This window comes from Hypanus sabinus, chromosome 14 (genome assembly GCF_030144855.1).
Source record: "Hypanus sabinus isolate sHypSab1 chromosome 14, sHypSab1.hap1, whole genome shotgun sequence".
Lineage (NCBI taxonomy): Eukaryota > Metazoa > Chordata > Chondrichthyes > Myliobatiformes > Dasyatidae > Hypanus > Hypanus sabinus.
In genome coordinates this window covers 18,971,283-18,999,054 of record NC_082719.1, presented here as the reverse complement: position 1 = coordinate 18,999,054, position 27,772 = coordinate 18,971,283, and the positions used below count along the sequence as shown (strand labels likewise).

General features: G+C 39.2%; 1 protein-coding gene across 3 annotated transcripts in view; it reads left to right on the top strand.

Moving 5' to 3' along the window:
* Nucleotides 1–27,772, top strand: part of nup54 (nucleoporin 54) — an 80,090-nt gene that overhangs the window by 27,915 nt on the left and 24,403 nt on the right. The window contains exons 3-5 of one of the 3 annotated variants that reach the window (XM_059988815.1): nt 4,880–4,954; nt 10,050–10,208; nt 24,899–24,979. In XM_059988815.1, coding sequence (XP_059844798.1) covers nt 4,880–4,954; nt 10,050–10,208; nt 24,899–24,979 — 315 coding nt within the window. The remainder of the gene's footprint in view (nt 1–4,879; nt 4,955–10,049; nt 10,209–24,898; nt 24,980–27,772) is intronic. The other 2 variants (XM_059988817.1, XM_059988818.1) reach the window with 2 other exon arrangements.

Genomic DNA, 27,772 nt, shown 5'->3' with positions numbered 1-27,772 from the left:
ACTTTGAGTTTGGCAAATTCTTAGACTAGCTGTCCTGGCATTTGGTGTTTGTTTTACTTAAACCCTTTTTAGAGGGAAATTTCCCTTGAATATCTTGAAAATGTCAAATTACTCCTGTCATCTAAAATCCGATAATCTAATCTCTTCTTGAAATTTAAGCTGTAGTTTCCAACATCAATTCTTCCTTCCTCGCATGTGGTTTCAATGATAAAGTATGTAAAGGGTTAACACGGTCGGTTAAACATAGCAGCCTGTTTTTCTGCAAGAAACCACTGATGATCAACAGATGTACTAATTTTGCTATTCATTGCTGAGCTATATTTCTTCTTGCAGTTAGACAGTTAGTATTTCAAGGTCCTTGTCTCTTTGTGCAGTCATGCACGTAGGTAAGATCGGCTCCAGCCTGTCCTGTGTACGCGAGCTACTATATCTATTCTGTAATTTCTCTCTATCCTGTTATGTGCATAGTTAAGACCAGCTCCAACCTGTCCTGCATGGGGTATCTGAACAACTGTATCTATCCTGCAAGAGGAATTGCCAGTTAGTTGGCGAACCAAGCAGGAACAGTCACAGACTGTTCCTGTTTGAGTGACTAACCAAAGTGCCCCAGAGGCTTTGAATAAAGGGTTTATACTTATATGGTCTCTGAGTGAGTTTATCTGGATTTGACTTCCACATCAAACTTCTAATAGTTCAGTGGTCATTTCAAATAGCCACAGCATTAAGAAATAGAAGAAAAGAGACACTATAATTGGGATTTAGATAGTCATCAATTTCCTTACTGGATTTCAGTAGAGGAAAGTTTCACTAGAAACTGTCTTAAGAGCACTTAGGAATGGCAATAAATTCTGGTCTTGCCAGAGATGCCTATATACCATTAATAAAATAAATGAGGCATAGTACAAAATAACAGCAAATATTAAATAAATTAATCAAACTGGCAACTTAGAACCCCTGTGTGGACAAATTATGGTGAATGCATTTTGAAGGACTTAGAGAGACAATATTACATGTTGTTTACTAGGTCATATAAAAAGAGATATGTCAGAATTGGAGATGGTTGGCTTTGTGAAATAGGTATTTAGTTAGAAGTTCCTGTCTGTTACACCACTGGTGTTTTGGGCAGCAATGAAGGTCCTACATCTCTGTCTGTCCTTAGCCATCTTGTCCATTGTGCCCCTGATGTGGTTCATGGTCCTCATTTCTATCTCTACGGTACGGCGTCAAATTGTCTTTGGTCTCCTGCATTTCCTTCATCTTTCAGGGGGCCAATGCAGTGCTTTTTTTTAAATGACCTATTAAGCAATATTGCATAAAAAAAACAAAAATACAACTGCAGATGCTGTGGATCGAAGAATACGTACACAACGCTGGAAGAACTCAGCAGGTCAGGCAGCATCCGTGAGAAAAGAGTAGCCAATGTTTCGGGCCGAGACCCTTCATCAGGATTCTAAGTACGTATTCTAAGCAATATTGCATGTTGTTTAGTAGGTCATTTAAAAAGAGATGTGCCAGAGCATCGTAGATGATTGTCATTGTGACAATATTTAAAAAGGTGACTTGGAAGGAACTTGTGGGTGAGTTAGCTGTTAACTGTGAATGGAATCCTGATTGCAGGAGATAATTAGAAAGAAATTGAGAAGCTTAAAGTGTGATAATAAATGGGAAGTATGGTTTATAGAGAGGCAAGTTTTGCTTGACCAGCATCATTGGAGAACAATAAAGAATGTAGATGGGGGTGACACTGTTGATATAATTTATGATTAGGGTTTCAAAAGTTCCTCTAAGTTGTCAAGCAGTGGCATAAGAAAAGTCAGAGCATGCAAGTCAAGTCTTTAAATAGGGCCATGTGATCTTTTACGTCCATTTTTTTCTAAGTGATTTGGTGATACTACATTGCTTATTAAGCAGCTTTCAAATTATTTCTGACTGAATTATCTCATCTAGTAACAGATATCCATCATTATCCAGTGGCATATTTACTTTTAAGAGAAAGGACTCACCATATTGTCCGTATCATTAATGATTAAAAATAAAGAATATCCAGTGTGGGGAGGGCTTATAAAATTTACCCTCTGGTTTTAAAAAGAAAATAATTAAAATAAGCAGAAAAATATGAGTGAGTAAAATTTTAATCACTTTTTATTAATGGCATTGAGGCTATTGAAATTGAATTCAATCCACACTCTGCCCTTTCCAATGAGAGAGAAGGCTGGAAAATGGACTGAATTCAGAATCAGAATCAGGTTTAATTTCACCAGCAGTTCAGTGCAATACATAATCTAGCAGAGAGAAAGAGAAAAAAATTATAAATAAAATAAAACAATAAATAAACAAGTAAATCAATTACGTGTATTGAATAGATTTTTTTTAAAAAGTGCAAAAAAATACTGTATATTTAAAAAAAACTAAGGTAGTGTCCAAAGCTTCAAAGTCCATTTAGGAATTGGAAGGCAGAGGGAAGAGGCTGTTCCTGAATAGCTGAGTGTGTGCCTTCAGGCTTCTGTATCTCCTACCTGATGGTAACAGTGAGAAAAGGGCATGCCCTGGGTGCTGGGGATCCTTAATAATGGACGCTACCTTTCTGAGACACTACTCCCTAAAGATGTCCTGGGCACTTTATAGGCTAGTGCCCAAGATGGAGCTGACTAGATTTAAAACCTTCTGCAGCTTCTTTTGGTCCTGTGCAGTAGCCCCTCCATACAAAACAGTGGTGCAGCTTGTCAGAATGCTCTCCGTGGTACAACTATAGAAGTTTTTGAGTGCATTTGTTGGTATGCGCGCGCGGCCTCTCTGGAGAATGGATATCCGTTACGTGTTAAGTAGGGATCCGTGCACAATCCTGATTTGATGGAGACAGATGTGAGAGCGTGGAGGAACATCTGGAGAAACTTCTGAAATTCCCGTTTCGCTGCAGCTGCTACTGTGTGGTCCAGAATCTCCGGAGGAGAAGGCCTCCGAGACCTTGGCTTTGCTTGTTTCAGTGGCTGGGACGAGGTCAAAGGCGCTCGGCAGGCTGTATCGGAGGGGCTGGTCGGAGGCTCGAAGTTTTCGGACGGACTCGGAGTCTGCTGTCATCGGGTGCTTCTGAGGCATTATCAGCGCCTGGAAGTTTATCGCAGGGGGAGTTCTGTTTGCTGCCTGATATCGGGACGATTGGAGACGATCGGGACTTGAGACTTTTTAAACCGCGTTCATGGTCTGCGTTTATCAAATTACGGTATTGTTTTGCACTGCTGTAACTATATGCTATAATTATGTGGTTTTGTCAGTGTGAGTCTTGGTTTGTCCTTTTTTTTAATTTTGTGATATCAATCCAGAAGAACATTGTATAATTTCTTAATGCATGCATGCATTTCTAAATGACAATAAACGAGGACTGAGTGTCCTCATAATCTAATGCCAAACCTCTTCAAACTCTTAATAAAGTATAGCTGCTGTCTTGCCTTCTTTAAGACTACATTAATGTGTTGGGATCAGGTTAGATCTTCAGAGATCTTGACACTGAGGAACTTGAAGCTGATCACTCTCTCCACTTCTGATTCCTCTATGAGGATTGGTATGTGTTCCTTCGTCTTACTCTTCCAGAAGTCCATAATCAACTCTTTTGTCATACTGATGTTGAGTGCCAGGTTGTTGCTACGGCACCATTCCACTAGTGGGCATATCTCACTCCCGCATGCCCTCTCATCGCCATCTGAAACTCTACCAACAATGGTTGTATTGTCAGCAAATTTGTAGATGGTATTTGAGCTATGTCTCGCCACACAGTCATGTGTATATAGAAAGTAGAGGAATGGGCTAAGTACACACCCCTGAGGTGCGCCAGTGTTGATCGTCAACGAGGAGGATATGTTATCACCAGTCTGCACAGACTGTGGTCTTCCAGCATTAGGAAATCGAGGATCCAATTGCAGATTGAGAGGCCCAGGTTCTGCAACTTCTCAGTCAGGATTGTGGGAATGATGATATGAAAGTCGATGAACAGCAACCTGTTTGTGTTGTCCAGGTGGTCTAAAGCTGTGTGGAGAGCCATTGAGATTGTGTCTGCCATTGACCCATTGATAGGCAAATTGCAGTGGATCCAAGTCCTTGCTGAGGCAGGAGTTCAGTCTAATCATAACCAACCTCTCAAAGCATTTAATCACTGTCGATAGTCATTTAGGCAGCCCACATTATTCTTCTTAGGCACTGGTATGTTGCCTTTTTGAAGCAAGTGGGAACTTCTGCCCATTGCAGTGAGAGGTTGAAAATGTCCTTGAATACACCCGCTAGTTGGTTGGCACAGGTTTTCAGAGCCTTACCATGTACTCCATTGGGACCTTCTGCCTTGTGAATTTAATTTAACCAGAGAATTTCTCTATTAACGTTGGAGCTATAAAACTATGTTACAGGCTGAGAAATATGATTTCAAACTATTTGCATAGTTTTCCCAAATCAAATAGAAGATGTGGCAAACCAGACCCACACATTTTACCCTTGGCCATTATTGTTTACTGTGGGGTCCATAATTCACTGTCTGTTGTTGGTTGCCAAGAAGAGAGGGAAGTTTAGTGCTTTGGTAGTAAGTACGCTGATTCCGTCAAAATCTCTCCAGTGTTTATCGTGTTCTTCTGTGAAATTTGAAAATGCATAGGAAATTGGAAAGAAGTATTCCATTTTCCTTCTGAATGATGAATAGGAAAGCTGGAATTGTTTTAAAATTGAAATGGTGACACACAATGTTGAAGCTGTGGATCAGATTACAAAAGATCTTTTAAGAGAAACCTGAGCTGGTTATTTGAACGAGATTCTTCAAGGGAAATCTCAATTTAAAATTTAATGCATTAAATTCTGAGTTACGTTAAAATTAACATTTGCATATTTTGGCTTTGTACAGGTTTTGCTCCATTTGGAACCACTACTACCACCACAAGTGCGCAGACAACAGGATTTCCATTTGGAGCGTCAACAGGTACTGGTACATTTTGGTACTGGCACATCTGTGGTTCTAAGATGTTTCAGTAATCAACTATTACACTTTAAAATTCCAGCAGATTCTAAGTGTATATACTGCATTTCTCTGGCTATAGAGCAGTGAACTTGTTTTGAAGTGTTTCTTGGAAATAATTGTCAGAGTGGCTTAACATTTATTCATCAATGTTGAGTAATAGATAATAAGCAGGAGTAGGCCTGTCAGCCCTTTGGGTTGTTCCACCATTTACTATAATCATGGCGCATTCAGTCTTGATCTCGATTTCACTCTCCCGTGCTCCTTGACTCCCTTGCAGTTCAAATATCTGACAATCTCTACGCAAATATATTCAATGATATATACCTCCAGAGCATTTTCTGGTAGAGAATTCCAAAAGTTTTTGATCCTCTGAGAAGAATTTCCTCATCTTTGTGTGAAATGAACGATTATTTGTTTTGAAATTATGTCTTCAAGTTCTAAATAACTCCACTAAAGAATCTTCCTCTGTACATCTGCCCATCAATTGTCCTTGGAATCGTATGAGTTTCAGTAAAATCACTACCTTTTTTTTAATCCAGTGAGTATAGGATGAACCTGCACAAAATTGATTCATGTGTGAACTCTTTCATTTGAGGAATCAGTTTTCTTGACACTATCTCTGGTGCAAATACATTCTTCATTAAGTATGCAGAACTGTATGCTATCTCCTGATGCATTCTCACCAGTATCATGTAAGCTGCATCAAAATATTCTTATTTCTCTACTTCATATCTATTGTAATAAAGACCAGTGTGTCATTAGCCTTCCTAATTGCCTGCTGCATCTGTATATTAACTCTTGTATTTCAAGTGCCAGGTTTCCCGTAGGTACCTTTTACTATCTTAGTATGATTAAATAATTGTTTTTGCTTTCTTCCTTATCAAATAGATAAACACCCATTTTCATACATTATACTCCTGTCATTTTTTTTCAGTCACTTTATCTACATCCCTTTCTAAGCTCTTACGTTCTTTTCACAATATACAATAGTTGCATATATGTACTTTGGTAATAAGTTTACTTTAAAATCAATCCATGCCAGTTAATGCCATGCATTCTTATGCAACAGTCTTTTCTTTAGGACCTTTTTGAATGATTTTTAGAAATACAACTGCTGCTGGTTCCCTCTAATCCACCCTGTTTGAGCATTTTGTTGAATATTTTCATAAAACTGCACTGACTCTGCTCAAGCAACATACACAAAATGCTGGAGGAACTCAGCAGACCAGGCAGCATATATGGAGAAGTGTACAGTGGACGTTTCAGGCTAAGACCCTTCAGCAGGACTGGAGTAAAAAAAAAGCTGAGGAGTAGACTTAAATGGTGGAGGGAGGGCAGAGAGAAACGCAAGGTGATGGGTGACACCTGAAGGGGGAGGGATGAAGTAACGAGCTGGCAAGTTGATTGGTGAGGGAGATATAGGGCTGGAGAAGGGGGAGTCTGATAGAAAAGGACAGAGGTCATGCAAGAAAGAAAATGGGAGAGAAATGCCAGAGGGAGGTGATGGGCAAGCAACAAAATAAGGTGAGAGAGGGAAAAGGGGATGGGGAACGGTGAGGGGGGAGGCATTACTGGAAGTTCAGGAAATTGATGTTCATGCCATCAGGTTGGAGGCTACCCAGACAGAATATATTCATAAGTGTTGTTCCTCCAACCTAAGTGTGGCCTCTTCATGATAGAGGAAGAGGCCATGGATGGACATATCGGAATGGGAAATGGAATTGAAATGGATAGCCACTAGGAGATTTTGCTTTTGCTGGTGGACAGAGTGTAGGTGCTCGGTGAAGTGATCTTTCAATCTATGTTGGGTCTCATCAATATATGGGAGGCTACACCGGAAGCACCAAACACAGTATATGACCCCAACAGACTCACTGGTGAAGTGTTGTCTCACCTGGAAGGACTGTTTGGGGCCCTGAATTGTTGTGAGGGAGGAGGTGTAGGAGCAGGTGTGGCACTTGTTCTGCTTGCAAGGATAAATGCCAGGAGAAGGATCAGTAGAGAGGGACAAATGGACAAGGGAATCGTGGAGGTCGTGATCGCTGCGGAAAGCTGAAAGTGGGGGATGGGGTCGATGTACTTGGTGGCGGGATTCTGTTGGAGATGGTGGAAGTTGTGGAGAATTATGTGTTGGATGCGGAGGCTGGTGGGGTGGTAGGTGAGGACAAGAAGAACCCTATCCCTGGTTAGGTGACAGGAACATGGGGAGAGAGAAGATGTGCGTGAAATGGAAGAGGTACGGCTGAGGGCAGCCTTGATTTTGGAGGAAGCGAAGCCCCTTTCTTTGAAGAAGGAGGACATCTCCTTCATTCTGGAATGAAAAGCCTAATTCTTCCAGCAGATACAGCAGAGATGGAGGAATTGAGCGAAGGGATTGGTGTTTTTACTGGGTGAGAAGAGGTATAGTTCAGGTAGTTGTGAGAGTCTGTGGGTTTGTAATAGACATCAGTAGATAAGCTGTCTCCAGAGATAGAGACAGAGATCAAGAAATGGGAGGGAGGTGTCAGCAATGGACCAGGTAAATTTGAGGGCAGGTGGAAGTTGGAGGCAAAGTGGATGAAGTTGATGAGTTTAGCTTGGTTGTCAATTGTCTGGCAATTTTCTGGATGTCCAGCTATTATTACTTGATAATGGGTTCTAGATATTTCCTAGTGATAGTCTGTGGTTTCCTATGATAGTTTCTCTCCCTTTGTGGTATTAGTTGGACGCTTTTTAGATCCTCTGTTATCTCTCTAGAAGGCAAGGGACTTTGGTAGATTACAACCAACACATTGAGTACCTCTGTAGCCACTTAGGATGCAGGTCAACTGGTCCAGAGCACATGTTGGCCTTTAGCTCCATTATTATGGGTGTGTTTCTATGATTTCAGTCCCTGCTTTCCTATAGCCAAAGGATTGAGAAGTTTATTTTTCTTTAAACCTATTGGGAAGTGTCTCCTATCTCTTCTTATGAAGCCTGATCCAACATGGTTGATTGGAATCTCAGCCATTTCTGTGATTTGCCCAATCAATTCCTTGTCTCATTGCCTAAGGAATCAGAATTTACTCCAGGTGTTCTTCTCTTTACATTTGATCTTAGAAGCTCTTGTCTGATTTTGTTTTGTTTGTTAGTGTACTTCAATCTCTGTCTTCAGCTTCCATTTTATTTTGGTTACCCTTACAGATTTCTGTAAAGAAAATCCCAATCTTTTAGTCTACGATTAATCTCCATATCTTACACTTTTTCTTTCAATTTGATCCCATCACTTTGTTAGTCAGCTGCCTTTGGTGCAGCCTTCTCATAATGAGCCTTTCTTCCTCACTGGAATACATCCTTGCTGAGATTTACAAGTTATCTTAAATGTTTGGTGCTCCTGATTTGTTGTCACCTCAAGCTCTTGAAAGGTAACACCTGTGCTTTCTCAGCAGAATCTTCCACATTTACTGGAAAGGTAAGCAAAACTATGTCAGAAAACAAAACTGCTGATGCTGGAATCTGAAAGTCAGACAGAAACTGCAGGAAGAACTCAGCTGGTCGAGCAGCATCTGTGGGAAGGGAATGCAGTTAATATTTTGTTTCAGGGGCCCTTCGAATTGCAGGGACCATAAACAATATGCATATCCCCTCCCAGTTCAGCATCCCCTGTACTGAGGCCCTAATTACACTCAGACGGCTCCAAAAGGCTTGGTGTGTTTTTTATGTGCTCAACACTAGTCTTGAAGCAGACACTCCATTCTGACTTACAGGGGAAAAAATGCCAATAGGCAGAAAAGACAATTCAAGGATGTACATAAAGCTGCCTTCAAAAGTGGCAACATCTCCACCAACTCTTGGGAATCTCAAGCCCATCACCATTCAGAATGGCAAAGAAACATTGAGAATAGTTTTGAGAATTGAGAATCTATTGGGTGCACACAGAAATCCTGTATAAGTGGTAGAAGAAAGGCACCAACCACCGGCCCCTGTCAGGTGACTCCTGCTACATCTGAAGAAGAGTTTGTGGTTCTCATGTTGACCTCGTCAGTTACCTCAAATCCCACAAAACTATGAAGAAGTTATTCATCCTGAATGTCAAGTGACAACTATCCTATCCAGAAATCCATTTTATCAGTCTTTTTCAGCCAATCAGGTCCAATTTCCTTAATCTCAAACTGATAACTCTTCTACCTCCTGATATTTCATTATTTATGTTTACATTTTGAAACCCTCTTTCCCCCCCCCCCCCCCCACCCCCCTTCCCTACAGCCACTCTCTGGTATTACTTGAAGTTTTTGCTATGTTGAAGCTACCATATCCATGCAAGCTGTTTAGAAATATCAAAGTTTGAAGAGGAACATAGAAGGTTAGAGCAGTCAGTATTGTAGGATTATTTTACATATCCTCTCTTGTGTGACAAATACACCTAGGTTGCCACTTAAATCACCTCTATTGTCAGACAATGCTGGAGGGAAATGATAACACAGATAATTTAGCATTTGTCAAAAAGTGTTATTTTAAAATTGCAACTTTTCAGTCTTTAGAGAGCCTTAAACAGAAAGGATTAAATGAAAAATGTGTGATTTCCTTAGACATAATGATTGAGAAGATCGATTAGAAGTTGCAGTATATCAAATGTACCAATGGTAGAATTCTATGATAATTGATGTAATCATTGATCTTCTTTTCATTGTCACAAGATTTCTGATTTGCATACAATAGCTAGTGGGAAGCAGTAAACTCGCCCTTGGTCAAGCTGTTCAACTCCTTTGGTTTCAGGTGATTGCTGGATTGAGTTTTACTGAACTTCATTATACTATTTAATGTGAAAATATACATGGTAGTGACATTAAATGTTTTTAGCTTGGATTGTAGATAAGATGTAGATAAAATATTCTACAGATGTTAATGTGCCACTGTTCTGTATTTTTTCTAATGAATCCCAAATGAATATTCCATTTAATATCCTATGTATTTCTGTCAGCTCTGAGGAAAGTTCACATTGAAAGATCTCAATGCTTGGTTTGGAACCTTTTATAAAATGTTGTAATTTCAACTAACTATTTCTTGCATTGGTTTTACAGTGCTTCCTTTTCTACAGGTTTTGGTGGGCTTGGAGCTACAAATACTACAGCCAGTGGCTTTAATTTTGGGGGTTTCGGACTAAACGCTAACACTGCAGTTGGCTTAAATATCGGAAGTTTTGGTGCAGCTACAACTACAGCTTTTGGTTTTGGCAGTAGTGGCTTGGCTGGCACAGGTAGTTTCCTGCCACTGCAAGCAAAGTGGCAAGTTATTTTTAATACATTCATTTATTTCATTCCAACATTTCATCTGATTCTTTTTTGTTTCTGAATGAAACCTTTGAGCCCTAAATTAATAGATCTGCAGCTGAGTAACTCAATGTTGCTGTAACATGGTTCATGCAATTGGGAATGTTGCATGAGAGAAATAAACATTTGATGGTAGGTACAATCGTCAGATTTTAAAATTAGTTTTGATTCACTGTATATTAGCGTTTATCAGATTGTATTTGTTTTCTGCATTTCAGTAACATTATTGAGGTCGCTCAGAAGTGGCTCTCAGACTGTATTCTCAGCATCAAAGTAGTGGAATCTGATTATATCAGTTCATTTAATGTGTACTTCAGGGAGCATTATATATTTGTTAATCACAGAGTCTCAGTGTAGGAGTAGATTATTCATTCTATGGTTTTTTTGCGCTGGATCTATCCATTTGCTTTTTCAGTAATTCTTAGCTTTTCAAGTATCATTCTAAATATTTTTTTTATTAGTTTTTTTTATACATTTTACAGATTAAAAAACCCCACATCACAATGAGGAACATTAATACAGTGCAAAATTAAGCATACAATGACAATATGATACAGAGAGAGAGAATTTTAAAAAAAAGCACCTAAATTGAAGACAAGTAAACCTAGTGTCCTCCCCAAGCCCCACAACACAAAAAAAAAACTCCAGACCAACCACAACACAATATAGAGAATATAAATCAGGACATTCAAACCCCCAGACTGTGAATACACTTAGCAACAGAGGATAGTAATGCCTACTACCAGGAAAAAAAGGAGCTGAAAGCAAGGGACCGAAAAGAAAAAAAAAACCTAATTAAGAGGAAGGTTGTGAAAGTACTCGATAAAAGGTCCCCCGACCTTATGGAACTTTAGGTCCGAATTAAGAACTGAATAATGAATTTTTTCGAGGTCCAAGCAGGCCATAATGTCGTTAAGCCATTGAGCATGAGTGGGCGGGGCAACATCTCTCCATCTAAGGAGGATCAAGCGTCTAGCCAGGAGAGAGGCAAAGGATAATATTCGGCATTTGGTCAGACTCAGACGTAAATCTGTCTCGCTCCGGAAACCGAACAAAGCAATTAAGGGGTTTGGTTCTAGGTGCTGATTCAGAATATACGATAACGTAGTGAAGACATCTTTCCAAAATTTCTCCAAGCTAGGACAGAACCAGTACATATGAATGAGAGAGGCCTCGCCCCTCTTGCATTTATCACAGAGTGGACTTATGTCAGGGTAGAATCGAGATAGTTTAGATTTAGACATATGGGCTCTATGAACAATCTTAAACTGTAAAAGGCAATGGCGAGCACAAAGAGAGGTTGAGTTAACCGATTTGAGAATCGAGTCCCAGCTCTCATCAGATAAGGAGGTATTTAAATCATGCTCCCATGCCATTTTAATTTTATCCACAGGGGCCCATCGTAAGGCTGCTAATTTATCTTGATATTAAACCTTTACCTAGTGGATTAATGGAAAGAAATAAGTCCATAGCATTTTTCGCAGGCATTTCAGGAAAGTTAGGAATTAAAGGAGCAATAAAGTGTCTAATTTGGAGATACCTAAAAAAATGAGCATTGGGCAGATTGAACTTAACAGAGAGCTGCTGAAAAGAAGCGAAGCGATTTTCAATGAAGAGATCTTCAAAACGTCTAATGCCCTTCCTGTACCAAACCTGGAATGCTGAATCGTACGTGGTAGGTAAAAAAAGGTGATTATGAACGACAGGGCTGGAAACGGAAAAACCATGGAAACCATAGCATTTCCTAAACTGAGCCCATATACGCAAAGTGTGTCTAACAAGAGGATTAGCTATTAATCTGGACAGACTGCTAGGGAGTGCAGAGCCAAGAAGTGCAGAGATAGATAATTCTTTAGTGGAGCTCAACTCCATTGCCACCCAATTAGGGCACTTGGGTTGGCCATGGAAGAAAGACCAAAAGGTAGCACAACGTATATTAGCTGCCCAATAATATAAACAAAAATTAGGTAAAGCCATGCCACCCTCCTTTTTAGATTTTTGGAGATGGATTTTATTAATTCTAGAGTGCTTATTCTTCCACAGATATGACAAAATAATAGAGTCTAAGGAATCAAAAAAAGATTTAGGAATACAAATTGGGATAGATTGAAATAAGTATAAAAATTTGGAGAGAACATATATTTTAACAACATTAATACGACCTACCAAAGACATAGATAGAGGTGACCATTGTACGAGACTCTGTTTTATAGTATATGAAAGATTGGCAAAGTTTTCACGAAAGAGATCTTTAAACTTCCTTGTGACTGTAATTCCAAGATAAGTAAATTGATTATGGACTACTTTAAAAGGGAGATCACGAAATGTTAATTCTTGTGCTTCTTTATTAATTGGGAAAAGTTCACTCTTATGTAAATTAAGTTTATAGCCAGAGATCTGGCTAAACTGGTCAAGAAGTGAAAACATTGGAGGTAAGGATGTAGACGGATTTGAGAGAAAGAGTAATAAGTCATCACCATAAAGAGAAACTTTATGCTCAACACCCCCTCTCCAAATTCCAGTCAATTCAGGACAATTTCAAAATGCTATCGCCAAAGGTTCTATAGCCAAATCAAAGAGAAAGGGACTTAAGGGGCATCCCTGACAGGTGCCACGTTTGAGATTAAGTACCTGGGATTTCAGAAAATTAGTTAAAACAGAAGCAGTAGGACACAGGTACAGCAATTTGATCCAAGAGATGAAACTTTGACCGAGGTCAAATTTTTCTAAGACTGCAAAAAGGTAGTTCCACTCTATACGATCAAATGCTTTCTCCGCATCGAGGGAAATAACACATTCAGGAATCCCAGTTGGAGGTGAGTATAAGATATTAAATAAACGCCGAATGTTAAAAAAAGGGAGACGGTTTTTAATAAAACCTGATTGGTCATCAGAGATAATGGAGGGAATAACGGTTTCTAATCTGTGAGCCAGAACTTTAGCTAAGATCTTTACATCAACATTGAGCAAAGAAATCGGCCTATACGAGGAACATTCTGTTGGGTCTTTGCCCTTTTTTAATAGAAGAATAATAGATGCCTCATTGAAAGAGGGTGGCAATTTGCCGTAATTAAACAAATCAGATAATACTGAAAGTAACTGAGGAGAAAGAAGTGAAGAGAATGGTTTATAAAATTCTACAGGGAACCCATCAGGTCCAGGAGATTTCCTTGAAGACAGTGCAGAAATTGCAAAAGATATTTCTTCTGATGATATAGGCGCATTAAGTTTGGCTTTAGAATCAGATGAAAGTGAAGGAATATTCAGATTCTTTAAAAATTGATCAGCAGAGATATTGTCATTCGAAGATTCAGAGGAATAAAGCCGAGAATAAAAATTTTTAAATGCATCATTAATTTCTAAATGATCCGATGTAAAGTCTCCATTCTCCTTCCGGATCTTTGTAATATGATGTTTGGCTTTGGAACACCTCAGCTGATTACCATGAATGTAAAAGCGACTCTTACTTTCGAGAAGTTGGCGTTCGACAGGTTGAGTAGACAGAAGATTAAATTTAGTTTGGAGTTCAACACGCTTCTTGTATATTTCAGGGTTCTTAGTTTGAGCACATAGTTGATCCAGTTCTTTAATCTGGTTAATGAGGTCTAATCGATCTGCACAGGATCTTCTTTTGAGATTTGCTGTGTAAGAGATTATTTGACCCCTCAGATATGCTTTCATGGCATCCCAGACAATCTGGGATGACACTTCAGGTGATGTATTAGTGTTAAAATAAAAGGTTATCTGATCCTTAATAAATTTTAAAAAATCATTATCCGATAATAAAGTTGAATCAGACCGCTAGTGTTTATTCCTCTGAGGGAGACCAGGAAAGTTCAGCGAGAGAGTAATTGGGGCATGGTCAGAAATCAGTATACTCTGATAGTCACAAGAGTAGGCCAATGGGATAGGTTGGTTATCGAGTAAGAAATAGTCAGTTCTAATGAAGGTATGGTGAACAAGTAAAAAAAAAGAATAATCTCTCTCAGTAGGATGAAGGAAACGCCATATATCAGAGATACCAAAATTAGAGAGAAACGATTGGAGAGCTAAGGCAGATTTAGTAGGTGATCTGGTAACAGAGGACGATCGATCCAGATTAGGATCTAACCAACAGTTGAAGTCACCACCCAGTATAAGAGAGTATGAGTTTAAGTCTGGTAGTGAAGAAAAAAAACGTTCTAAAAAGTTAACATCATCAAAGTTGGGGGCATACAGGTTTGCTAGTACAACTTTAGTGTTGTATAGTTTACCAGAAACGATAATAAAACGGCCATTTGTATCAGATATTTTATTATGAAGTTCAAAAGGAATATTTGAGTTAATAAGAATGGAGATTCCCCTAGCTTTAGCGGCAAAGGATGAATGAAAATGCTGACCTGCTCACTTTGATAGAAGCTGGGAGTTATCAAAACAACGAATATGAGTTTTTTGAAGGAAAGCAATGTCAGCTTTGAGTTGTTTAACATGTGACAATACCTTCCTCCTTTTAACAGGGTGATTCAATCCCTTTACATTCCAGCTCACAAATTTAAGTGCACTAGCCATTATCAATTACTAATGCATAAAAGGCAGCAGGCATATAAAAAGTCAAGCAATAAGATAGCAGTCTGGGAGCAGAAGTGTAAGCATAGATTCGTGAAATCAAAACATAAACATGTCCTGAGCAATAAAGACAAACAATAAATACAGTGAGTGATGTTGGAACTGGAAAACCCACCGCACCCACACAACCCAAAACTAGACTGCTACCAAAAAAAGCAGCTAGCTCTACCAAAAAAATTATCCCAAATATAACTTCCAGATCTGTGTCATTAACAGCAGTTCCGTATAAATATTCTAGCAAATATTAACTAGTTTATGCACTAGAAAACATAACTACAAATGGGAACATCTTCTGCAGAAATATAAAACTTATACAGAGAAAATCGGAAGAAAACCAAAACTAACCTACCCGTGAAAAATTATGGAAGAATAAAGTAAGAGAAAGGGGGAAAAAAAAGGGAGTAAGGGGAAAATTATAGATTCAAGAAGAGTACTTATCAACCATTTACAGAAAGGAAAAAAAATCAAAGATTAAAAGAAAAGGTGAAAAAAAAATAATAAATAAAAAAATAAAAAATCAGCAGTTAAACTGTGAACCAAAAAAGACTTCAGACCTCCAAAACAAGTTAGTCAATTGTAGAACTCTACAGATAAAGTTGTACAAAAATAAAATAGATTACACAAGTACTATTTAAACATCCATAGGGAAACATTAAGCACAGAATATCTATTTAAAAAAGACACTCCAAATCCAGGGAGAGATTGTCAACAGCCCTTAGAGTTTCAATAAATAGTGTCTGAGTGATTCAAGTAAAATCTGAGTCCAGGAAAAGTAATTTTACTACGAGAAGTACTTATCCACCATTTTAGGAGGTTCGATCGGGTTCTGAAGATGGCTGGATAGCAGGAAGACTTGCAACAAATGCCTCAGCCACCTTCTCTGACTTAAACCACTTATATTTTCCAGTATTAAGCGTGATTCGTAAATTGGCAGGAGTGCGAAGAGAGGGTTTAAAACCACGATCAAAAAGCACTTTCATTACGCCCTTAAACTCAGCGCGCATCTTTAAGGTCTGGGGTGCAAAATCTTCCACAAAGCGAATGATTGTATTTTGGAAAGTAAAAGTACCTCTGCGACGTGCCTCCATAATCAGATGGTGTTTTACCTGGTATTGATGGAAGCATAAAATTACCGGTCGCAGGCGGGAGCCCAGAATTCCGGGGGGAACATAGACCCTGTGTGCCCTCTCAAGCTCGGGCAGATTTGGAAGCAAATCTTTCCCGAATATCTCACAGAGAAACTCGGCGAAAAACTTCATGGTTGATCCCTGTTCGGTGGCCTCTGGCAACAACCTAAGAATTCGAAGGTTACAAGGTCTGCTCCGATTTTCGAGATCGACCATTTTAGAAAGGAGTTTATTATTTTTTTCTTCTAGGCTGGAACAGTATCGAACACGACTTTGTAAATTTACAGAAGTCGAATCGATGCGAGTTAAGTGTTCAGCATGTTCGTCCACTCTATCGTTGATCCGATCCAGTTTGGCATCCAGCTGTTTGAAAACGGTTCTAAATTCCTTTAAAATATCGTCGCGGTGTTGTTCCAGTGCAGCGAGGGTCTCAGAAGACAGAACAGCAACTTCCTTTCTCCCGGTTTTAGAACTCTTGCTAGACATTGTAAGGTAGATGTGTTCACAGGCAAGTAAAAGAAACCAAATAAAGTTCCTAATTAAGGTTTAAAAAATGGAGACATTTAGTGCAAAGATAGCGAAAATAACGGAACAAAAGTTCGGAGCAGCTAAGCAATCGCCATCTTATCGGAAGTCAGATTCTAAATATTTTTGACAGTTCCATTGATTCTGGTGCCTTCATCTTTGTATTGACATTGGATCATATTAAGACTATAAAGCTTTTTTTTTAAAAAAAGATAATTTTCCAATATTTAGCCATTATCTTACTTTTACTTTTCCCCTCATTAATTTGAATAATAAATCTAAGGAGAATAATGCAGTTTTCTATAATAATAAAATTTGTGTAATCACTTTACTGGGTGATACTCCACTAGTTTTTGTAACTGATGCGGCTTACATCTTACTAAATTTACTGTGCTTGGAGAAGAAACTACTTTACCCCTAAAGTGCTCCTGCTTTGTGTCTTCCTTTAATATCATAACACAATTAGATTTGTATCTATGCCCCAGCAAATGCTGAAACATTTCATCAAGCACCTATGTGTTTCTTTGTTGCTGCTACTTTTCCAGTGTGCTATTTTTCTACTGTGAAATATGTCAGAGGTTTAATTCTAAACAGGAAATACAGTAGGTGGAATTAGTTCTACTGGACAGTTACTAACTCTATCCACCTCTGATCCCCTGATGAGGACTGACTCTTGGACCTCTAATTTCCTTCTTCTGCAGTCAATAATCAGTTCTTGCTGACATTGAGTAAGATGTGGTTGTTGTGGCACTATTCAGCCAGATTTTCAATCTCACTCCTGTATGCTGATAGAGGACCAGGGTATGGGTGTTAGGCAGACAGAACTAGGAAGGTAAGTGGAAAGAAACTATGTTGCAGGGTTCTTGAGGGTGGCTTTAAAAATAAGAGGGAATGCAAGAGGAACTGGGTGAAACAGGAGTATGGGTTACTTGAAACTGTAAAGTTCAGTGTTCAATCTGTTTGGTTGTGGTCGACCCAGGCAGAATGTGAGATGTTGTTTCTGTAGTTTGCATTTGTCCTCATGGCGGAGAAGAGGGCCAAGGACAGACAGGTGAGATAAGCCTACCTGCTTCTGACAAGGAAGGGCAGAACCAGACCATTAATTAGAGTACATATTTTCAGTGGTTTTGTAGATAGCTGTGCAGATTCCCCTATCATCTTTAACCTGTTTTGTAGTTCGTGTGCAATTTAGAAATAAGCTCTGATGAATGGGAGTTGTTTCCTGGCTATTATCAGTAGCTGCCTGGTGTAAAACAAACTGCTGAAAGTACGCAGGAGGTACCTCTGGTTATCACCGGTCAAAATGACTGTGTCTTCAAGTGGGTTTATCTTACATTGTTAAAGTGACTATGTGATTCAGAAACTTAAACTCCTATAATGATTCAAGTATAGAAACTTTTGTTTTTAATAGAATGTCTGATGACATAATATTTATTAGTCTTGGCTAAGCAAATAACTTTCTTCCTCAGAGTTATGCTAAAAGATGTTCTTACTTTAGCTGTCTAAGAGCTTGTTTGTACATTTCATTTCTACTCATGTTTACAGCTTTCCTTTCTCTTCCCTCATTAGCACTTTAAATTGAAGACACTTTTTTTCAAACTATCGGTACTTCTTTCGTTGTTAATTTTCACATGTGCATTTTCCTGATGCTTGCTTGATTTTGAAATTTTAAGGTCTAGAATTGCATGTAACACACTTCCTTGTTCATCAGTCAGAATAGAAGTATGACTTTTCTAAGAAAGATTGATCATAGTGATTTTTGTGCCACAGATACTTGTAGAAATGAACAAAGTATGATTAAACTGGATCAGAATAAGAGTAAAAACCAGAGAAAATCTGCAGATGCTGGAAATCTGAGTAACACACACAAAATGCTGGAGGAACTCAGCAAGCCAGGCAGCATCTATGGAAAAAAGTGCAGTCGACATTTCAGGCCAAAACCTTTCAGCAGGTCTGGAGAAAAAAGCTGAGGAGTAGAATTAAAAGGTGGGGGAAAGGGAGAGAGAAACACAGGGTTATAGGTGAAACCTAGAGGGGGAGGGATGAAGTGAAGAATTGGGAAGTTGATTGGTGAAAGAGGCAGAAAGCCATGGAAAGAAAAAAAGGGGGAGGAGCACCAAAGGAAACGTTGACTGCTTCTTTCAATGGATGCTGCCTGACCTGCTGAGTTCATCCAGCTTTTTTGTACATCTTGTTTTAACCACAGCATCTGCAATGTACTTTGTGTTTACCAGAGGGGGACAATTGGTGGGCAAGGAAATAAGGTGTGAGAGTGAGAAGGGGTGAGACATGTTGAAGGGGGTGTGGTGACGGGCTCTACTGGAAGTTTGAGAAATTGATGTTTCAGACTGGAGGTTACCTAAATGTAAGATATTGTTCCACCAACTTAAGTGTGGCCTCATCATGACAGTGGAGGAGGCCAAGGATGGACATATTAGAATAAGAATGGGAAGTGGAATTAAAATGGACGGCCCTGGGAGATCCCACGTTTTCTGGTGGACTGAACGTAAGTGCTTGGCGAAGCGGTCTCCCAATCTATGTCAGGTCTCACCAATATATAGGAGGTCAGTGCTTCCAGGTGAGGTGACACTTCACCTGTGAATCTGTTGGGGTCGTATACTGTGTTTTTTGCACCCGTTGCGGCCTCCTGTATATCTGTGTGACCCATATCATAGATTGGGAGACCGCTTCATCAAGCATCTACGTTCCAGTCCACTTTCCATTCTCTTTCCGATATGTCCATCCTTGACCTTCTCCACTGTTGTGATGAGGCCACACTTGGGTTGGAGGAACAACACCTGATATTCCATTAGGGTAGCCTCCAACCTGATGGCATGAACATCGATTACTCAAACTTCTGGTAATGCCCTCCACTCTCCTTCCTTCACCATTTCCCATCACCTAGACTTCCTGACTGGGAGATCTCAGTCAGTCCGGATCGGGAGCAGCATCTTCAACAACATCACACTGAGCCAGGGTTGCGTGCTCAGTCCACTGCTGTTCACTCTGCTGACCCACGACTGTGCTGCAACACACAGCTCGAACCATATCATCAACTTTGCCGTTGACACCACCGTGGTGGGTCTCATCAGCAAGAACGACGAGTCAGCTTACAGAGAGGAGGTGCAGTGGCTAACGGACTGGTGCAGAGCCAACAACCTGTCTCTTAATGTGAACAAATCAAAAGAGATGGTTGTTGACTTCAGGAGGGCACGGAGCGACCACTCCCCGCTGAACATCGACGGCTCCTTGGTAGAGATCGTAACGAGCACCAAATTTCTTGGTGTTCACCAGACGGAGAATCTCACCTGGTCCCTCAACACCAGCTCCATAGCAAAGAAAGCCCAGCAGCGTCTCTACTTTTTGCGAAGGCTGAGGAAAGTCCATCTCCCACCCCACATCCTCATCACATTCTACAGGGGTTGTATTGAGAGCGTCCTGAGCAACTGTATCACTGCCTGGTTCGGAAATTGTACCATCTCGGATCGCAAGATATAGTGAGGTCAGCGGATAGTGAGGTCAGCTGAGAAGATCATTGGGGTCTCTCTTCCCGCCATCACGGACATTTACACTACACGCTGCATCCGCAAAGGAAACAGCATTATGAAGGACCCCATGCACCCGTCATATAATCTCTTCTCCCTCCTGCCGTCTGGGAAAAGGCTCCGAAGCATTCGGGCTCTTACGACCAGACTATATAACAGTTTCTTCCCCCAAGCTATTAGACTCCTCAATACCCGAAGCCTGGACTGACACCTTGCCCTACTGTCCTGTTTATTATTTATTGTAATGCCGATACTGTTTTTGTGCACTTTATGCAGTCCAGTGTAGGTCTGTAGTCTAGTGTAGCTTTCTCTGTTTTTTTTTATCACGTAGTTCAGTCTAGTTTTTGTACTGTGTCATGTAAACCATGGTCCTGAAAAACGTTGTCTCATTTTTACTATGCACTGTGCCAGCAGTTATGGTCGAAATGACAATAAAAGTTGACTTGACTTTTCCCTCTCTCACTTTAACTCCTGGCCTGCCCATTGCCTCCCTCTGGTGCTCCTCCCCCTTTTCTTTCTTCCATGTTCTTCTGTCTCTTACATCAATCAACTTCCCAGCTCTTTACTTCATCTTTGCCCCTCCAGGTTTTATCTATCATCTTGTCTTTCTCTCTTCCTTCCCCCCCCACCTTTTAAATCTACTCCTCAGCTTTTTACTTCAGACCTGCTGAAGGGTTTTGGCTGGAAACATTGACTGTACTCTTTTCCTAGATGCTACCTGGCCTTCAGAGTTCCTGCAGCATTTTGTGTGCATTGTTAGAATAAGAGTTGATAAGGTTTGGGTGGAGTTGATGTGCATGGGTTAATGGATCTGATCATGAGCAAAATTGTTGATTTTTAACTAGCAATAAAAGAAAAAGGTGCAAATGATGTAAGCCAAAATTAAAACTTAAAAAGTTCAGATACACAGTGATGACATCTGGTTATATTGATTAATTTCCTTTTATAATTGTAAATAGGCCCTCTTTATTTCTCGCAACTTTTATTAAAATCAGCCAACTGTTGTATTCAAGTTAATAAACAAAAGCAAAACACACCTTAGGCTCACACAGTTTGTATGCTAACTGTTCAGATGTTGCCTTTATATATGAATTAATGGGTAAAACCCTCCCAACCATTGAGCACAACATGAAACACTGTCATATGAGAGCAACATCCATCATCAGGAATCCCCACCACGCAGATCTTGCTGTCTTCTCGCTGCTGCCATTGGGTAGAAGGTACAAGAGCCTCAGGAATTACACCACCAGGTTCAAGAACAGTTACTACACCTCAGCCATCAGGCTGTTGAACAAAAGGAGATAACTTTCAACTTCACTTACTCCATAATTGAAATGTTCCCACAGCCAATGGACTCACTTTCAAGGATTCTTCATCCCATGGTCTTGTTAATTTATTGTTATTTATTTATATTTGCATTTGCGCAGTTTATTATCTTCTGCACTGTGGTTGAACGCCCTAGTTGGGTGGTCTTTCAGTGATCTTGTTACAGTTACTATTCTATAGATTCACAAGAAAATGAATCTCAGGGTTGTATATGGTCTCATTTATATACTTTGATAATACAATTTACTTTGAACTTTGAATTCTTGTGAACATGTTAAAAATCAGATATCCACATGCACTATTACATTTATCTTTAAGTCTTACTGTAGAAATTGACACTGTGAGATTAGGAAATGAGAATGTTTATTGAGAATATTATGCATTCTATCAGCTGGATCTGATTGGCTCAATTGCATTTGTAATAAATTGTCAGATTTTTTCCCCGTTTAAATTGATGTGCCACATGACCAGTTTAATTAAATGGCTGTTCACTCTTTTATATTGTTTACAAAAATGTTTTTTTTACTGTACGTGCAATATTCTGGCATTTCCTTTAATTGTTGTTGGGCAATAAGAAAAGGAAAAGGATATTTGACTAAAACTCATTAAAGGGCATAGAAACAAATTATAATAAATATACTTGAGAGGGTATGTTGATTTGATTATGCATGGAATTTGAAGCCAAATTGTTCCTGATGTTAGACATCCATTTGCTGCTACACTTGTATGAGTTAATTATGTTCAGAATCAGGTTTATGATCACTGACATATGTTGTGATATGTGTTGTTTTGTGGCAACAATACAGTTCAAGACATAACAATTACTGTAAGTTGCAAAATTAAATAGTGCAAAACAGGAAGAATGAAATAGTGTTCATGGACTGTTTAGAAATCTGATTGAAGAGAAGGTGCTATTCCTACAACACTGAGTGTGTCAGACTCCTGTACCACCACCTCAATAGTAATAATAAGAAAAGGCATATCCTGGATGGTGAAGGTTCTTAATGATGGATACCACCTTCTTAAGGCTCCTCCTTTTTCAAGATGTCTTCAATGGTGGGAATAATTATAACTATTTCTGAGTCACTTATCCTGTGTGACAGTAGTAATAGTGTAGTAGATGAAACTGTGGACATTTGTGATGTGGCAAGTGCAGTGTTGAAGTCCCAGTTCATAAGATTACTCCTGTGGGACACATGAAAATTTGAATTAGAAATTCCATTATCTGCAATTTAACAAGAAAAGTTAATTTATTTTTAAAATAGATATGCTCATGGCTCAAAGTAAAAGGGAAGAAGTTCACTTTGCAAATTTGCAGAAGATCATTTCAAATATTAGTTTGTAGCATCAGTGTTTAACTGTCTGTTCAAATCTTAGTACATTTGCAGAGTAGTTGAGATGGATATATTTTCTACTGGTTTTAGAACTGGGCCAGGAATTTTCCTCTCTTAAATCTTGTGTTCTTTTGCTTTAAATGTTACTTTATAGGATGTTTGAGACTTGTATAGAAGTTAGTGTGCAGTTTGAGATCACTTTGAACATTATTTGTAAAGTGGTATGCATGGGCAACTTGTCTTCATCTTGTATTTCATTGTAGAGGTTTTTGTAATTCATTTGAGTTTTTAATTTTTTGGCATAATTTCTGTAGTAACTGAGTGAGAAAGGGTCATTCCATCTTTCAGTGTTACAACTCATTCAGTTTAAAAGGTATCATAATGTAGACTCTCTAGCTGTATTGTATTTTTGGTAGATGTTTGTGACCCATCATTAAACAATGGAAATAAAATATTGAAACTACCTTTGCCATCGTGGCATGATAGATTGTGATTCAGTGTCTGACAAAATTTAATCAAAAAATTAATTTCTATAATTTTACAAATTCTGACCACTGTACTTGGTGTTCTCACTTCACTCAGTTGGTGGAGGTGAAGAGAAAATTGTTTTATACTAGCTGGTGCATTTGTCAAATAATTATTTTAAATAAATAAGACATATGATTGAATAATTATTATGACAGTTTATTCATGCTGTCATAATATAGCTATTGAATCTGGATTTGTTTTTGAAATTAAAGTACACAAAAGCATCTGTGACCAAGAAGAACAGGATACACTTTTTAGAGATTGAATCTCATCAGAGCTACTATTTTCTTTTGTAGAATGCTTTTTAATTTAAACTTTCAATGAGCCTGGTTTATGACTTGTGTTTCACCTCAAAAGTGATTGTATGTTCATTAATGCGGTATCAGCGGCAGTATCATCGTATCACCATGGCCCATCTGGTAGAGCTGCTATCTCACAGTTCCAGCGACCTGGGTTCAATGCTCGGACGAGTGACGTTTACATGTTCTCCCTGTGACTGTGTGCAGCTCTGGTTTCTTCCCACCTCCCAGAGATGTGTGGGTTGGCAGCTGTAAATTCCCCCGGTGTGCAGTTGAGTGGTCAAATCTGGGGTTTGTTGAGGGGAATATGAGAAGAATAAAATGGGATTGGTGTAAATAGGTGCTTCATGGTCAACTTGAACTTGATAGGAAGGAAAGACTGCTTGGTCTGTATAATTCTTTAATAGAATATTAGCCTAAATATCATTTGGAAATATCATGAAAGCTATTTTCTAAAGTTAGCTGGTTTGAATATCATATCTGGTAATATAGTTCAAATTATTTGGATTGGAATTTTAAGGTTTGGAATGACCTGTAACACATCTTGTTCATCAGTCAAAATTTTGTTTCATAATATGCTGTGTGATCAACCTAACTAGAGCTAATCAAGTCTTACTGGCTCTCAATTTATCTGCAGGCTATGGATCTTGCATGAAGGAGGTTCCAAGTAATCCAAGCAATTGATCTAATTTTAAAGAAGATGGTTTATTGTAGATGATTGCACAAATAAGCCAGGCAACTCTCTTGATTTAGCAAGACGTTTCTTGTAGTTTGTGAAAGTTCCCTTTGCACTGATGAACTGTGGATGAGCTCTGAGTTATTGGAGGTAGAAAGGGAGCTTTGACTCATTCTACTGGAGTAGATTGTAGAACTGTTCACAAGCAAATAGGGTTTTATTAAGCAAACATGAGGAAATCTGCAGATGCTGGAAATTCAAACAACAACACACACAAAATGCTGGTAGAACACAGCAGGCCTGGCAGCATCTATAGGGAGAAGTGCTGTCGACGTTTCGGGCCAAGACTCAGGACGTTAGTCCTGACGAAGGGTCTTGGCCCGAAACGTCGACAACGCTTCTCCCTATAGATGCTGCCTGGCCTGCTATGTTCTACCAGCATTTTGTGAGGGTTTTATTAATCTGTTGTTGTCTTGTAACCTTTAGCCTGAGATTGTATTTATGGAGTGAGAAATTGGATGAAATTTGGATTTACTAAAGCTCTGAACATTGTGATATTTTAATGTTTTGAAATAATGATGGGTCACAAATATGTAGGTTAACGAATTATTTTACTTTTCGTTGAACTGATTTTTCTTAAATATCCACATAGGTGGTTTTGGAGGGTTTGGCACAACTACGACAGCTGCTCCTGCTTTCAGTTTCTCAACACCTGCCAATTCTGGGGTAACAGGTAAAAAAAAAACAAAATGGTAAATGCCTGTCAGAGAGAATTAGAGAAATACCAATGTGCACATAACACTTTGCTGAATGTAGTGTTGTATTATAAAGGTGAAGTGGAACAGCGCTGCATGCTGTGTTTAGTGGTATAAGCTGGAAGTCACTGAATCAGCAGATTTTTATAAAAGGAAATAAATAATAGTAACATGGATAGAAAATTGGCTTGAATACAGAGTAGGGGTAAATAGTTCTAGACTGGAATATGGTGACCAATGGTGCTTCATGATCAGTAATCAGAAATGGATGCAGTATCTAGTTTTGGCCTGACCAATGCGCAGAGTAGGAAAGCAGGGAAGTTATATTGAGCTATTGGTTGGGCCACAATTGAGATATTGTATAGGTTGTGGGAGTGCCAGAGAATGTGCTGAAAAGACTTATTACATTTGATCCAGGGATGAGAATCTACTTGCTAGGTTAGACTGGAGAAGCTAGAGTTCTCTAAGACAAGAGTAGATTTGATGTAAGAAAGCTGTTCGCCATACACATACAATGACACAGTGTGACAGAGATGATAAACTTAAAAAAAGGAGAAGCCTTTTTTTAAATTCAGCAGGTAGTTTTGATATGAAGTTCACTGCCTGCAAGATAGTGAAAACAGAATCCATATGGACTTTTAAGAGAAATTGGGAAAATACTAGGAGAAAGCTAATTTGCAGAAATTTAGGTAAAGAGTAATGAAATCAGACTGACAGAACTACTATACCAAGAACCTGTACAGATTTGAAGGGTTAATATTTGCTTCTGGTGCCATATTCAATTTGTGCTTCAAGTTGCCAGTTTTTGCCATGGGATGAGATACCATTTGATGCCTCAGGGAATATCCCAAAGATAATTTTACAGTACAGGAATTGAAACAAAGTGCAGTATAGTGGTAGAATAATTGGAACTAAGCTTTCAAATTGTTATCTAAATCATGTTAAAGTTCTAAAGTACACCAAGGAAACGGGCCCACTACATTGTCGATGAACATTGGGCACACACCCGCACAATTCCCTATTCTCAGCGCATGGCACATACCCTTCTTTGTTGAAGCATAAAGTGTTAATCCGAAGACTTAATTAAAGGCTGCCAGTGCCCCACTTAAATGACTCTCAGGCAGTACATTCCAGGTACTCACCAATCTCTTGTTGGAAAAGCCTCATGTCTCCTTTGAATCTCTCCCCTCTTATCCTAAATCCCTTTGTTTTGTGTACCTCTGATGTGGGGAAAGCTGCCTGCTGTCTATCTATACCTGACGTGATTTTATATACCACAGTCACCTCCCTTCTTTACTCCTCAGCTCCAGCGAGAATATCTTCTTCAGTCTATGCTCATCGCTGAAATGTTCCATTATGGTGAGCATCCTCAGTATCTGCTCTAGCACTGTCCCATCCTTCCTGTAGTGTGGCACCCAGAAATGCGCACAGTGCTTCAGTTGAGGCCAAACCAAAGTTTCATAAAGTTGGAACATAACCTTCTTGCTTTTGTATTCAGTGCCCTTACTAATGAAACCAGAATTGCAAGTGCCTTCCACTGCCAACTTCAGGGATCTCTGCGCTTATTCTCCAAGGTCTCCCTGTTCACCTGTGCTCTCAAATTAATGGTATATGTCCTGGCCTCATTGGTATTCCCAAAATGTACCACCTCACGTTTATGTGAATTGAACTCTGTATGCCTTTTATCAGCCCATTTCATCAATACATTGATGTAACTGTAGCTCAAGAGAACCTTCCATACTATTTATGATTCTGTCAGTTTTAGTCCCATCTGCAAACTGCCAATTTAAGGGATTAAGGTTTTACTGACCAGTACTCTTCATCTCTGGAATTAATGCAACTATATTAACGGAACTTTTGAAAATACTGAAATGTCTTCTCAATTAAGTTTTAAACTAGGGTAGTAGAAATAAAAATCTTCTCTTTTATGGTGTTCAGCAAATGTAACACAAAATATTCTGGAGGGTTTTGACATGGGCAACACATCCTTATGTGGGAGAATCTAGAAATGTGGGTCACTATTTCAAAATAATGGCCCAACAGTGAGATGAAGTCCAGACTCCTGCTGAACACTATAATGTCTGCTCACTGAAGCACTGGGCTGTTGTTCATAAAACAGCAGCCAATAGACTCTAGTCCTGGTCCACATCCCAAAAGATTAAGATTGTTCAATGTAATTTCCAATACACTAGTGTAATGGAGAATTAAATTGTTACTCCTGATCCAATGTAGCACAAAAAAAATAGGATAAAGAGCACAATAAATATAAACATCTAAAATAGCTTATATATGTAGGTTGATTCTACGTCCATAAAATGACGCTAGGCACAAGAGTGTCTATACATAAGATGACTGACAGGAAATGATAAATTATTGGTTGGGGTAGGAGACGTGGAAGGATGTGGAGGTGTTGATCATCTGTACTGCTTGGGTGAAGTAACGGTTTTGATCCTGGTATGGATACTACATAGCCTCCGCACAGGTGGGAATGGGACAAACAATTCATGATTAGATGGGTGAGATCCTTCATGATGTTACTGGCCCTTTTATAGCACCTTTCTGTATGATGGTGGGTAGCCGGGTGCCGATGATGCATTGGGCAGCTTCGACTGCCATTTGTAGAGCTTTCCTGCCCACCATAGTGCAGTTTGCTTACCGTGCAGTGATGCAGCATGTTAGGATGCTGACTACTATGCACCTGTAGAAGGTTGTGAGTATTGATGTGCGTAGTCCAGCTCTCAACAATCAGCTCAGCACAGAGTCCTGGAGAG